This window comes from Coturnix japonica, chromosome 4, assembly GCF_001577835.2.
Source record: "Coturnix japonica isolate 7356 chromosome 4, Coturnix japonica 2.1, whole genome shotgun sequence".
NCBI classification, from domain to species: Eukaryota; Metazoa; Chordata; class Aves; order Galliformes; family Phasianidae; genus Coturnix; species Coturnix japonica.
Window position 1 is genome coordinate 52,677,412 of NC_029519.1, and position 15,066 is coordinate 52,692,477.

The 15,066-nt window shown below is 41.1% G+C and overlaps 1 protein-coding gene across 2 annotated transcripts in view; it reads right to left on the minus strand.

Moving 5' to 3' along the window:
* The window catches only part of UNC5C (unc-5 netrin receptor C), a 234,020-nt gene that overhangs the window by 13,634 nt on the left and 205,320 nt on the right, over positions 1-15,066 (minus strand). For both annotated transcript variants that reach the window (XM_015862012.2, XM_015862013.1), the window contains 4 exons: positions 14,139-14,330; positions 12,579-12,923; positions 10,025-10,112; positions 1,138-1,306 (listed from right to left, as the gene is read on the minus strand). In XM_015862012.2, coding sequence (XP_015717498.1) covers positions 1,138-1,306; positions 10,025-10,112; positions 12,579-12,923; positions 14,139-14,330 — 794 coding nt within the window. The remainder of the gene's footprint in view (positions 1-1,137; positions 1,307-10,024; positions 10,113-12,578; positions 12,924-14,138; positions 14,331-15,066) is intronic.

Here is a 15,066-nt window from a genome sequence, read left to right on the forward strand (position 1 = left end):
CCCCACTGTCTTGAAGTCTGAAGCAGTATGGGCTTAACAGGAACATGGAATTGAGCTTGGGGCCTGTGGTATTCAGGATACACAGAATCAGAAAGTGACTTGGGTTGGAAGGAATCTTGGTCCTTCAGGAGAGCAGAAGACAAGGTGCTGCAGTGCTGATTACAGTGCTGGCACCAGACACAACCGCTCTGTCAAGGGCAGGGAGGACAGACAAGAAAATGAAGAGATGCCAGTAACCCAGGCACAACTAAAGGAACATGCACTCGGTGCCAACAGCCAGGCCAGCAGGGTGCATATTGGTTGGCGAGACAGGCCAGTGTGCACCGCGTGAGAGAGAGTTGGTGCCATGGGCAGTCAACAAAGCAAGACCTTGCAAATGCTGTGCTGGACATGGCGCTTCTGGCAGCTGCCAGCCTTCAAAAGCTACCCTGTCCTCATAAAACCTGCCAGTAGAAGTTGCCTTTGCCAAATTAATTATGTGAGACCAAACCGGTGGCAGCAGGCACCTAGGAGCAACAAAGTTCTCCAGAAGATGAGCTGGAGAGCTGAACTGGGCCCTGCTGAGAGCATCACATCACGCTCCAGTTACAAAGGAAGGTGCTTCTGTTGCCCAGACCCAGGGCACCCTCCTGGTAGAGGCTCCCACCAAGCCTGCATGGCCCAGCAATACTTGTAGAGGCTCCCTGAGTTAATGGGGTGTGGAGGCGTGCTGACTGCATGAGCTGAATACAAGGCATGCTCCACCAGCATCTTATGAGGTAGAACAAAAAGAAAGATAAGGCCTATCCATTTTAATAAGCTAGCTGATGTCTTGATGCTGAAGCAGAGCGTTATTTTCAGCACTATTGTCCTGCTCTTGAAAAAAAAGACACTAAACAAAGGGAATTCAAAGTATTCTGTAAAAAGTATTTTCTTATTTCTAGAATTGAGATAGAACTGATTTTCCAGTGTTCTTTTCTGTTTTATCTCTTTTTCCCTCCCCATGACTTCAGCAAAATAGTCTACCAAAGCCCAAATCCTGAGTGCCAAATTCTACAGGGAAGACTATGTTTTATGGCACATTTGCCCCAGCACTGCATTTCTTGGGGCAGCAGGCACCTCACTCAGCAGGTGGAGGCCAGAGGCCTGGAGACTCACCTCCCATGGTCCCTGGGGTGCCTGGTGCTTGAGCTGGATCTGCCAATCATCCATATTGGGCTCAGCACAGTGATGCATGGTCAGCACAACAGGTCGGGTCAACAGTGCTCCTGGTGGGCCACAGCTCACCACTGGTGTCAGCAGTGTCTGGCTGTCTTCTACAGGTGGTCTGCCATGAAATAGGGGGGAAAAAGGCAAAAAGGTACATTAAGCTGGGTAGAAAGAGCAAAATTCCTGCTCTTACAGAGTGGTTTGTAAATGGCTGCATGCATGTGTGAGCTATACTGGCCAAACTGCTGAGGAGTTTAAAGCAGAGGAAGCATGAGTGACTTTAACTACCCTGACATCTGGTGTATGACAAACACAGCTGAATGTGCCTCATCAGCTGCCTCCCTGAAAAACAGAGAGGACAAATTCATGATCCAGAAACCAGCAGTCAAGAGATAAGAAGCACTCAGTGCAATCTGCACTTGGACATAGGATCAGCCCATGGGACCTTGCATCTTCTGTACTGGCTAAGGGTCCAGTTCAAATGCATTTGCAAACACTTGTGTTTATATCAGAGTTGTTTCTGGGGGGACAGTTGAGACAAGAGTAAGTATTGTTGACATCTGCAAGTCTGCATCAACCAAAAGAGTCTAAAAGCAGCTGTGATCTTAGGGAAAATTCTCAAGGAGGTTGAATCAGGACAAAAGCTATGTTGAGATTGAATTTATTGCACCCACTCTGACTACAGAAAATACATTCACAGGAACATCCTAATTTTGCCCACTTTAAGCCACCTTGAATAATCCATTAATCCTACAGAAAATGAAAGAAACTTTTGAGAAGCTCTTTTTTAAACAGAGCAACAAAGGCCTTTTTTGAAGAGTGTCTCTCATTCATACAAATGTTGGGGGCTTCAGAACGTTTTAGAAAAGTGAGAGTGATCTGATTTGAAAAAATTGAAGTGTGTGCAAATCGGTAAATCCAGATGATACGCATCTGTGGATCCTTAAGGAAATTAACTGATGAGTTTACTAAATGACTTAACGATTGTTTCTAAAAAGCCATGGGCTGGAAACAAACAGCTGTGGTAGCTGTCTTTCAAGAAAAACCCAAATATAACAATCTGGATGGCTATCATGAATTACACTGGTTGTTTTAGCCTAACAAGACAAATGAAGCATTTAGAGCATCCATTCAGCTCCTATTGCAGACTATATTGATCTCTGGATTCAGACTGAAATCAGAGGTTGCTCTCTTGCAAGAATGAACTGAATAAATAATTGAGCAAAATTTGACTAAAATTTTCAGGTTCAGGTTTTGTTTTTGTAAGAAGCAATGGGTAGCTTAAAATAGCTCACAATGGAGTACATTCATTAATGCATTAACAGACTCTTATGCAGATCAGTCAAGCAGTTTCAAGAAGTTATTAAAAAAAAAATAAGCCTTATTGGAAAGTTTTTTGAAAATTACAATATTCATCTGGAAAGCTACAGAAATGACAAGCTATAGACTTAATCATCCGTTTAACCTAACTTCATCTAAAGGACTACTGACCCATGAAGAAGGAAGGAAAAATACAAATTATCATAGTTTTTCAGACTGAATTACAAGCCCAGCAGCCAAAAAGAATATAGGAGGAAATTTATCATGAGAGCTATAAAAATTTCATACAGTATCTTCTAGGTGAAAAATGAGTTAAAAATCAATAAGAATCTGAGCACCGATGCAAGCAACTGAAAAAAAACAAAAAACAAAAAACAAAAGGTCATTAAAATAACAGAGTACTGATAAATCACACAGCTGAAAGTTGTCTCGAAGTAAAATTAAGTTTAGTCAATGCTCTGTGACAAAATTTTGTTAGCTGCTAAATTTTAGGATTTCAATGGAGTGCATTATTTTGCTCTGCAGCATTTTATAACTGATTAACAGAAGTATAAACAATGACACAGAAGATGAAGCTGGGAGGCACTGCAGACTGAAGGGAGATGGGAAGTAGATATGACCACAGAAATGAAATGCAAAAAAAAAAAAACAAAACAAAAAAACAACAAACAAGCAAAGTTTAGTATTTTTCCCTAAGTTGGTAATGCTGCTGGTCCGAGTGCCTCCAAAGCCCATCTCATACAGATACTGACCCACCTCAGCTCTCCGAAGTCTGAACCAATTTTGTGACTGCAAGTAATCTAAGCCACTTTAAAGCTTTGAGAAACTGAGATAATGATGAATTGTGGAGAAGCTCTCAAGTGGTGTGAAATGAGGGTAAGTGTCATTTAATAGGTGAAATCCCAGCTCTGCTGAAGTCAGTGCTAAACCTTTCCCTTATTGCTGTGAGGCCAAGATTTCTACTCACAATGTGGAAGACAACGTAAATAGCAGTACAATCATTAAATTTAAAGACAGCAATATGTAAGGCAATATTGTGAGACGCAATGGGAGACAGGAAGCCATGCAAATGATTGAGAGATGATAAAGATATTGGTAGGAAATACAATTTCTTCAGCAGCTCTCATTTCTGGACTGAAACAAATTCCAAACACTTTTATTTAGTGGCAAGGTAAAACAGTAAAAGTGAAAAAGATATTGGGTGAAGTTACTGCAACACAGCAGGCGTCACCTTGTAATGTGACATGGTTGCAAAAAGCAAATCTGAATTCTGGGGCAGTAGGGAACGAGGTGTCAAAGCACACAGAGCTGCTATTCCCTTTCCCACACAGCTCTAACATGACTGCAGGCAGCAGGGTGTTCTGGGACTGTGCTGAGAACTTGGAAATAAACACCTGAAACTTGGAGGAATGAAAATGTGCAGCGCCACAGAGAGCAGAGTCACCCTGTGACAACTGAAAGGAAGAAAGAAACGCAAATCTCTTGACAGAGCTTTTCTTATTTCTCACTGTTTTTAATTTCCATCTAAAAACAAAAGGATTATGCTTTCCTATAGCTAATGAGGACCAAAACAGATGCAGTAGACAAGATATATTATACAGGAGATATTAATCTTTCCGCTTCAAGGCATAAACCCAGCACTAATTGATAGGATTAGTAAACAAGATCCCCTGAAGACAGGTTATTGTGCAGCTATTCATTATGAGCTTTTTTCTACTTTCTCCTGTAGCAGGTAATGCAGCACCATCAAAGTCAGGCCACAACTGTTGCGACCAAGAATTGCAATTTCTGTTAGAGATCACTGGAGATCCAGCACACACTGACTCAGGGGACAATACAGAGAAAGGGACTTAGCTCCTCCAAAGCAGAAAGACCTATCAGCAGACAGGTTTAGAAATGTGTAGGCTGTTATAAAAAACAAAGCAGACAAAACAAACAAACAAACAAAAACAAAACAAAACAAACAAACAAAAAAAACCCCCACAAAACAAAAACAATGACAACAATGAAATCACCCAATTGTGCTCACTTTTGGTTTGTATCAGTCTTGGGACTAGATATTAGATAGGATTGGGCTTGCAGCCACGCCAGCATGACTCCAAAGTCACTTCACCGCAGTCATGGGAGCTGCCTTTATTTAACAAAGATCTGGCCAAGAGTGCAATTCAGCTTCATCTAGCATTAATATTACAAGGCACTAAGAGTAAGTATAAAGTCTTCAGATATGTTTAGACCTCGTTCCATATCTTGCACTGCTCATCAAGAACAGTCAACTTTTATTTAAAAAAAGAAGAACATTTGTTCACTACATCCGGTCCTTTCACAATCAAATTTGTGTTCTTAATGAGATCGCTCATTCGAAACCGACTCTCTGTAATGAGGTGGACTGTTTTCATTAAGGTAGCTGTCAGGCAGCAGATGTGAGCACAACCAGAGAAATCCCTGCTCCTCAGCAGGCTCCCTGGCACCAAGCATAGATGTTGTGGGCAAGGACCACATCTCTCCAGGAAACAGGAAGCTTACAATGGAGCAGAGAAAAAGATGGTTAACTTGCAGCAACAGATGGCAGCCCTTCCACACAGCTTAGCCGTAAGTCAGAGGAAAGGCATTTTATTTCTCCTTTCATTGAAGGTTCTTTATTTTTAACATGTTCTCTCTTAAGTACCAAATCTGATATTCTCAGATGACCTCCTGGTTTGTCCAAAGGTCTGCCTACAGAAGGAATTACAAACCTGCAGAACCACAGATGGTTGGAAGGGACCTCTGGAGATATCTAGTCCAATGCCCCTACTAAAGCAGATTTCCTACAGCAGGTTGGTCTGAGGGGAGGTGGAGAATGTTGAATATCTCCAGAGAAGGTGTCTCTACAACCACTCTGTGTAGTTTTTCTTCCAGTGCTCTGTCACTTTCAAGTCAAAAAGTATTTACTCATGCTCAGATGGAACTCCCTGTGCTCCCAGTTTGCGACCACTATTCTTCCTGTCTCTAGCCAACAACAAAGGGAGTGTGGTCCCATCCACTTGACTCTGGCCCTTCAGATACCTTATATATTGATAAGATCTGCTCTCAGTCACCTTCCAGGAAGGTGGTATGAAAAATTTTCTTCCCCTTCTCCTGCTGCTCTGGTCTTTTATTTATTTTTTTTCTGGAGAATGTTTCATCTCATAATATTGTCTTCTGGAATTACAAGCAATTTGTCTACTGAAACTGGGATACAACATGAAATCAGACATGGGATATTTCACTTTCTTCTGTTTCACATCACCAAGATTGGTGTTTACAGATGAAAATAAAAAGGTACTGCTTTTTGCATCAAACTTATGTATGTTATGCTTAGTATGAAGTCTGTACATCATATGCACTTTGAAGCCACTGAACCAGATCCTGAGAAGCCCACCTGCATCTTCCTTCTCTTACAGCAGCTGGTCTGGAAGTCAGCCCATTTATGGTGTCTTTCTGCAAGAGCTGCCTGCTCTGTTCTTCAGACTTATTGCATACCCCGGGCACGGCAATGCCCATTCTCATTTACATAATCTCCCATGTAATGATACACTGTCCTTCACTGTGCCACTGTCAGTGCAGATCCCACCTCTGACTATAGTGAGCAACAGCAGTTCCATCGAAAGCTAGGCGAGCTTGAGCTCAGTAGGGGCTCACATGGGACACAGAAGCTGCCATACAGGATCAGAACAGTGGTCCATCAAGAGCCAGACCTTGTCTAGCACTGGCCAGTGCCAGATGTCTCCATAGGAAGCACTCAGTTCCACTAATTTAACACAGAGCTACATTTGTTCCTCAACCCGAAGCAGTTAAGAAGTCTCTGAAATTTGGGACTTTATACACTTGCAATTTAATCCCTAACTGTTTAAGGCTAGGCTTAACCTAGGCTTTTCCAGTTACTCAAGGGAACAGCCTCTTGCTGCTTAATGGTCACAACAGCGTGATTATTTCACAGCTCAAGAAGGGATCTCTTCTCACAAATCTCAATTTTGGTGATACTTCCCCAGACTAAAGGGGAGAGCAACTATTATTACTAACAGAGATTGGTTCTGGTCTTAGGAGTTCAAGACAGAAATTTGTCTGATAGTAGTGAAATATTCTCATTGGCTTCTCATTTCTTCAGCTTTTTAAAAAAATTGTAAGTAAGTACACAAACATATGCATGCATAGACATCCTTTCCCCCACTATAAGCTGCTTCTTAAAGCACACGAACTTTTTCACAAGGCTAACACAAAACTCTGACACCAGCAATGGGATCAGTACCTGGTATCTACCTGCAATCCCTTGTGCCCCATCTGACAAGCAGAATGAGAATTAGTCAAAACAGCCTACTGGAGTACTGGGCTAAGAACTGAAAAACCCACTGTGCCATACTCACAGTAACACACACCTGTAGAAAACAACTGTCTCAGTCTAGCCTCTATTGCAAGCTAACCCCAATTCCCTGCAGAAGGATAATGTTTTTAGGGCAACCTGCATGCTCACACTCTTTGATGGATACTGAAATGCCATAATATGATAAAAAAAGTACAGCAATAATAGCAGAGTGGCACAAGCCCAGGCTACAACAAATGAGATCAAACACAAAAGCTGCATCCATAAAAGCAAAAACAAAGGAAGAGAAACTGCTTACCTTTAGAAGGCCTCTGATAGGCAAGGATCTCCAGCAAGAAACCCATACCTCCACTACCAACTCATACATGAGGCCTGGAAAGGGGTAGAGCCAGGATCTACCCCTTCTGATCACTCAGGTACATTGCATGCACCTGAGCTCCCCTGAGTTGGCTCTGCCTTCCCACTAGGTACTCAATCACTGGTTCAGGCTATGATTTAGCATTTCTGCTACAGATATAAAATGGAATAAATACAGTATCTTGGAAAGCTTTCCTAGCCAATCTGTGAGGCAACACAAAGGCTGATGCTACTGGGTTGTGAAATCTTTCAAATTTCTGTACTACAGGTTTCAGAGACCAACTAGGGAAATGGATTAGGAAAACAAAGGAAGGAAAAGGGGAATTTGCAAGACTCTGAGGGATAACACAGTCCTTGTTTCAGCTTGACTGTTCAGAAGTTGTCTTGTATTTCTACAAAGTATGAGCTAAATCTTAACTTGCTGAAGATATGCTTGTGATCTGTGATGGAGAGCCTCTCTGCTGCTTCAGTGGTTTTACTTGTACACTGTGAGGACTACATTCTTGCCTCAGTGCTGTTTGTACATCAAGAGGATTATAATTTCCATTTTACAGTGCCCTTTCAAACTATATCAATGCACAATGGGGTTCTTCAGTCCATGCACATTTACACAGTGCACATGAAAATAAATATCAGCTCTCACAAGGTTTTATTGAACACACTCCAGTTTCTGCTTGGCCACAAAAGCAAATGTCTGCAGTGAGTCCTCACTGTGGACTATCACTCTCTGCTGGAGTGCTGTGAAAGCATGGTAACAGATTTAAAAAATAATTTACTCCACACACTAACTTGTGGTACCCATATGACTCCAATTATAGGAAGCAACATCTGTGGCCCAGACAGGCAGACAGAAGAGCAGAAGTGTAGTTCTGTGGCAGAAAGGGAAGTAAAAGTGTTTGGCAGCACAGTGCCATGGAAGTAGCCCACTACAGCTGGGTGCTGGCACCTGTCAGCACTTTCTGCGCATGGGCATCTGGGGAAGAGGAACAGGTAACAGGGGAAAGCATTACAGTTCCACTGTGTTAAGGTAATTGTTGAGACTTTTCACCTCAGAGTGACCTGGGTGAAAACTGATGAGCTCCATTTTAAATGTCAGAGAAGATGCTGGTTTCCATGGGTATGAAGAGGTGGCTTCCATAGTATTCTGGATGGGAAGCTGAAAAGCTGTTATACAAAAACCTCAAGGATTTGGGTCCATATGCTCAGGATGCAATGATCGCTACGTTGGGATGAGCTATGGCCACAGCAGCCTGCCATCTGCTCACTTCACTCTTCTCACTTCCTTTTCATACTTTTGCAGAGTTACTTCAGCATGCATGCTCAGTTTGGTGGATGGCACCAAAGCATGCATTTACCAACACAGGTTGGCCTATACTTCTACCCCTTGCGTGACCTAATGAGTAACAGCTATCATGAAGTACACAGAAGAGGATTTACGATATTTGAAGCCAATATATTAGGCAAGCATGCAATGTTGGTTGTCTACAGTTGAATGAATAAAAAGTCAGGGATTACCTCCATAGCTGGCTGGAAAGAAAATAATTGCATGTACAGCTCCTTCCTGCTGGGAATGAAACAGTTTTTTGGGGGGAAGAATTAAATATTTAAATATTAAAGGAGTGAGATTTGGAAGTCAGCTGAGTATCAGGGAAAGCCCTCTGATTTTCATTATTTTTCCCTCCCTCTTTTTCAATGCTGTTTGCAAGCTTCTTTACTTTTGGCTATGTTTTAATAGGAATACAATCAATATTAAATATGAACAGGGACTCTTCTTTTGTAGCTGCAATTAGCTATTTTCAAAGAGAAAGACATGAATAATGTATGCAAAAGTGCAAGGGGTGTGTGTTACTTATTTCTCTTTTAAGCAGATTATTTTAGCATGGGTGAAAGACTACCAAGCTAAAGAATAGTGTTCAATATCACACAGTGTATAAACAGATGTGGCTTAGCACATTATAAAAGCCATTAAAGGGCCGAGCCAAAAAATGTATTTAGCTATGGGGAGGACAAAGAGGCAAAGTACCGTGTAATGATTGCTTAGTTTTCCATTTGTCATTCAGCCTTTGTTCACGAGTTCATTGTGCAGACTAAGATCTCACCTTCCTTTTCATTAGTTTTTTGCTAAATTGCTTCAAATGGTATCTTGATCCTCATGGAAACTCTTTTTATTTTTATGTCAAGGCTACCAGATCACTCAAGAGACATAGAGTCCTGGAATATGAATCAGCCACATTTGCAAGCAGAAAAGGGATCATCTAGCTGCTGGCTTTGGGTGGCACATGGCACGCTGAGTCTGGGACAAGGAGAGGTGAAGGAAAGCAAACGCTCTGGTGGCTCTGTCCTTATAACCCCATGGATCAGCCAAGCCCATAAATGGTAAATCTTCCTTACAACAGCAGAGGAGGTTTTGCAAAGCAGGTGGTCAGACACCTGTCCCTCTGTGGAGCTGATCTCTCACCCTGCTACTCTGTTCTCTCCCTCGTGGCACAGGTCTTTATTGGGACATTACCTCACACCTTTTCTGCTGCATTGGACTCATGCTGGCTTACTTTCTGTGCTTCTGGCTTTGATTCAGCATCCTCCAGCTTGAGAGGTTGCTGCAGAATGCAGCCCTTCATTAGAAAAGCAAAAGTCTGAGCTGGTTTTGTGGTAGAATTTATTATCATCTTTGCTCAAGTTTACCTCCAGGTCATCAAATAACTTCAATGCAGCTGGCTTTGCATAAGCATACTATTACAGGTTTGTAGTTATTATCTTTTCTTCCACACCCTCTTCCCCTCCATTAATGCACTCAAATAAATGCACAAAGCAAGTAAATTTTACCTCATGCCCTCCTTCCTGTGGACTGTCACATACATTTCATAGACTCTTCCTTGGGGAACAGCCCCTGCTGGGATCAGCAAGCTCACTCCTGCAGAACAGAAGAGACAAAAAGGATAAAATGGAGAAAAAAAAAAAAAACAGAACTAAAAAAATAAAACAGGTGAACCTTTGAAGAAGAGCAACAGGGGGAGCAGTAGGTGACATCTGCAATGCTAGATTTTCACTCAGCTTCACAAGAGGGCTCTAAATGAGTTTAGCAACTCTGGAGATAAAGCATTTACTGCAGCCCTGGCACCTCTTTTGCTTCGGCAATGAAATGCTGAAGCAGAGAAGAGGATTTTCTTCTCTTCCCTTTTATTTTATTTAAAGAGCAAACAGATGGTTACACTGCTTCGTACCTTGTAAAATAATGGAAAGGGAGCAACTCTGAGTACATTTTGCTACAGCTGTAACAGGACATATCTCCCTAGGCAATTCCTATTTAATTAAAAGCACGAAAGGAAGGCAGTGGAGTACTGTCCCAGGAAGCAACAAGAACTAGTTGTTTCTTGAAAGATGGGTTCTGAAACTGGCATTGTGTTCGTTAATGCACTCAGCTTCTAATTAGACTACCAGGGAGACAAAATGGGGCTTCTTGGTATTTTGAATGTGTTTGCTTCTGTGGAGTGTCTCAAAGTTCAGATATCCAACCTTGAAAAATTTGTGCAACTCCACTCTGCGCTCTTTTCAGGGCTGATCAATTGCAAAATCCTTCTCTTACATTGCAAGGAACTCCCCAGGAACCAGTGGTCATGTCCTTGCCTAGCAAACATGGCTCAGGAACTCCCTGGCACGCTGCTGGACATGGCTCTGCCAGCTGTCTGTGCAGATGCAGGCTAGTGGGGAATCACCAGCAGGGGTCTGAATTCATCTATGACTATGTAGCTCAATACAAACCCAGAGGTAGATTATTTCCATATATGCACAAGCACAATAGAGTTATTATAAAAGCCTTTATGGCCCTTTCTCTTCTCTTCAGTGTGCATTGTTTGGTTACACTGGAAACCTCCCACGTACTAGGGTTGTACTGGGAGTCAGTCCCACCCCTGGCTTTAAATGGGAGGGAGTAGCTATGAAAGTGTTTTCCATTAACATTTTCTGACTTGTTTGTTTACAGGACTGTTACAGCATCCCTGTGCATATTCTCAGATGTAACAACAGGTGTAGGATACATGAAGGACTTAGACTGTCTTGCTAGGACGATATACATAAATACATCTAGAAGCAGCACAGATGAGTATGCAGGAAGAGTAGACAGATTGATATATCTTCCAAAACTTATTTTAATAATTTTGAAGATATTACAGTGACAAATAAGCATTTATTTTTCTTTACATATTGACAATAATATGTGTGAATTAAATATGACTAATAGACTTTGCTGAACCTTTCACCACCATGCCATAAGAAACCCTAATATTAATGCCTACCCTCAGCTGCAGCTTAGAGAACTGTGAAATATAGAACAGTATAACATGAATTTTCAACACTTCTCAGCAGTCTATAACAGAGGTCTTCAAACAGTTCAGCTTCCAATTAGGCTCTATGGCAAAAGGAGACATCATTCCTCAAAGAGGAACATTATTGTTTATGGCCCACTTTTGGCTGCACCCTGGACAGTACAGGTCTGCATCCTGGAATGAACAATCTAGTCCTAGGCCAACCAGATGCTTGCTTTCTCCATAACATCAATATATAAAAAAGGATCTAACAAAGAAGCAGTAGACAAGGTTAGGCAGCTTTTTCTCGGGCTGGGCACTGTGCTGTAAAATGACCAAGAGCTGAACACAAGATGCAAAGTTGGAAGCTGTGAGACCTTGAGCTACATGGTCTTGCATGGGAGCATCTAGGTGTAAAACTTAGAACAAAAACATTTAATTTATGAGCTAAATAGAATCACGGCTTTCTTCAAAAACCTCTTAACATATGAGAAGGTCTGGCAGCTCTTCAATGCTTGGTTCCCCCCTTTCCAATTTGTAAAAATTAATCAATGCTATATATAGCAAGGAGACAGAGATGCACATGACACTCTTAGGCTTTGTTTTCCTTGAGTATGTAATGCATGCAGGAAAAAAGTCTTCAAAAAATTAGCATTCTGCTGCCCTACTGCAGTACCACACAGTCTGCAGTGAATTGGAAGTGGAACAACCAATTTATTTTTTAATTAAATTGTTTTCTTTATGTGTGATGACAAGATTGGGGCTTTCTGGTTTTTAGTCCCTTATCCCTGAATGAAAGAAAAAGGTCAAGGATGCTGAACCACACTTCACACGGAGAAACTCTAAAGTATATAATATACCTCAGAAAAGGGTGAGAGCCCTGTAACATTCTGTTAAAAAAGCAGCCAGGACTTTGGGAAAGTGAACTTTAAAATATTTTAGTTAATCTGATTGAGTAAAACACATCTGTTTGTTCTGAACAAAGGAAAGGCAATCTCCCTGGAGTGACCTTGTTTTTCTCTGGCATAGAAGAAAGCTAACTCCACTTAAACTGCTGAAATATGGATAGCACTCACCTGAATTGGGAATTACTAGGTGCCCCCCTAAGGAGTTGAAGGTCCCAAAAGCAGTGCAGGATGGGTCTGTTTGCCGTGCAAGGCTTTGGTTCTTCACATTCAAAGTCTCATTCTCCAGCAGAGACTGGGTAATCTGTGGGGACAGCTTGGAGGAGAAGTCAGAGAGTTCATCCTGGGGGGTGACTGCTCCAGAGGTGTTATAAACTTTGATTTTCAGATTGGGCAGTGGGTCCAGGATTGGAGAATTGGTCATTGGGATTTTATCAGAGACATCATGCAAGGCATACACAGGACCCCTGTACATGGCTGCAGCAGAAGTGAGGTCTGGTGGCACTGCCAAGAGGTCTGCATTGGAAATGAGAAAGAAGAGCCATATTGCTTATGATTACTTCTCTAATCTGACAGCTTTCTTCTGCTTCATGATTTGGTTTTGCATTCTGTTCTGTTCACAACAAAGGCTAAGATACTTGTAAACTGACCTTCATATCCTTTTTCAGGTAACCGTATCTAGCAACGGCCCAGGGCTTGTGTTGCCTGAACTGCTCTGGAGTCTGATTGTTATACAAAATTACAGAACATTTCTGCTCTAAGGATTTTTCACCAGCATTATTTTTCAGGCTGTGCTCAGATTTCAAGTGTGATATGCCTAGCTTCATGGCAAGGCATCTTCCATACTCAGTAGATCTAATAGTATTAATTTATACTCCTGCCTTAAATGCTAAGAGATTCATTAAGGAATTTATCAAACTGGCATAAAAACAGAATTTTTGAATTAGTAAAAAGAACAAGCTATGAAGTCCTCATGCCTATAACTCCCAGACAGTGTATAACTAGTACCTGCATCACACAGAAAATGACACTTCTGCTAACCCTTCTTATAACAACTCTCTTGTAATCTCAACTCTTAATTTTGATTTACTCTTCATAAACACATACTGGAAGAAGAGAACTCTTCAGCTTAAACGTGGGTCTTGAAGGGGCCAGCATTAGCATAAGAGTGTTTGTTTTTTGGCCACTGAAGCATGGAAATTATCTATTATGGACTAGTTATAAAAATGTTAATTATTAAATTATATTACACCACAATCTCTTCTACACTGTCCACTGAAGACGCAGTACTTCTTAAACTATGCACTATTTATGCATGTAAGACAGGGCACAGTAAAAGAGGCTATTAGTGAAGTAAAAGGGAGGCAGATGTGATGGAATTATTGTACTGTAATATTCCTCCTGTGATGAATCCTGCCTCCCTTGTTTCTGTCATAGCTTTACCTTTGATGTAAATTTGAACAGGACCTGTATTTTATAAATGTCTGTTTCACTCTCACATTCACATTCTCCCTTTAGAAGTTAAATTCCTCTGCTGTATGTTCCTAAGCACATCTGAAAAAAGCTACTGTAGGTTTTTAGCACTTGACGATCAGAAACAAATGGATATAATCTTTCTTTCATTATGAAGTGCCAACAAGCATCCTGCAGATATCATTCGTACACCCCAAGAGACCATATCCTTATAGTATCCCCCTGAATTGGTCAACATGGAGTGAAGTGACAACTAACCTTGTCTTGCAGCCTTGATGTTAACAGGCTGAAATCCGCCATTTAGTGCTGACGAGTCGATAATATCTGACTCAAAGTCACGGTGGTTCTTACGATAGACAAACAGGGCCACAACCACAGAAATAGCCAGGCACACGATCACAGCAATGACAATCCCCACGTAGAGAGCAACATCATCTGAGTCTGGTGCAGCTAGAGGAAAAGAGGCAAGAACCTTGAAGAAATGTGATCCTCACAGGGTCTTTTGACAAAATACATTCTTATTATTCCCATTTCCTGCAGATATTTACTACCTTTTTATAGGTTAATTTAAAATCCATTTCTAAAGCTATATAACAGGTCTATGCCCTTTTTATGGGGAATGATCTCTGTTTTCTCTTTAAGTCATGTTCTATTTCTTTACATACCTACTTGTTCATCTATATAACACCCAAGCAGTGAAGCACTAAACAGAACACTCATTACACAGTTAGTCTCATGAAGCAAATTCACCCTGTGAACTAAAACAGTATGTCTTCATGATATAGCGTCATAATATTAGTATTTAGTGTTTTATCTATTTAGCGAAGATCATGTTGTGTGTTTTTAAACTTCAGAAGCCTTATTTTTTAATTAAGGAAAAAAAAATGCAACCACAAAAAGTCAAATTTCTACAGAATTCCTGTGTAATGTATTTTGTGATTTCTGACCTATAAGGTGTTGAGCCATTTTCTTTTCTACCCACTTGCCTTTTAAAATATCCAGGAAAACAAAGAATCAACTGCTGAATTCTCATTGCTGGCATTAACACATACATATTTGGATAAAAGCTAAAGCAAGCACGAGAAATAATGTGGTAATTTACTAAAAGGAAGCCAGATTTATTACAGCTGTCTTGTGAGAAAATGGCTCTGATATTTCTACTAGCTGTTTATACCGTATCTTCAGC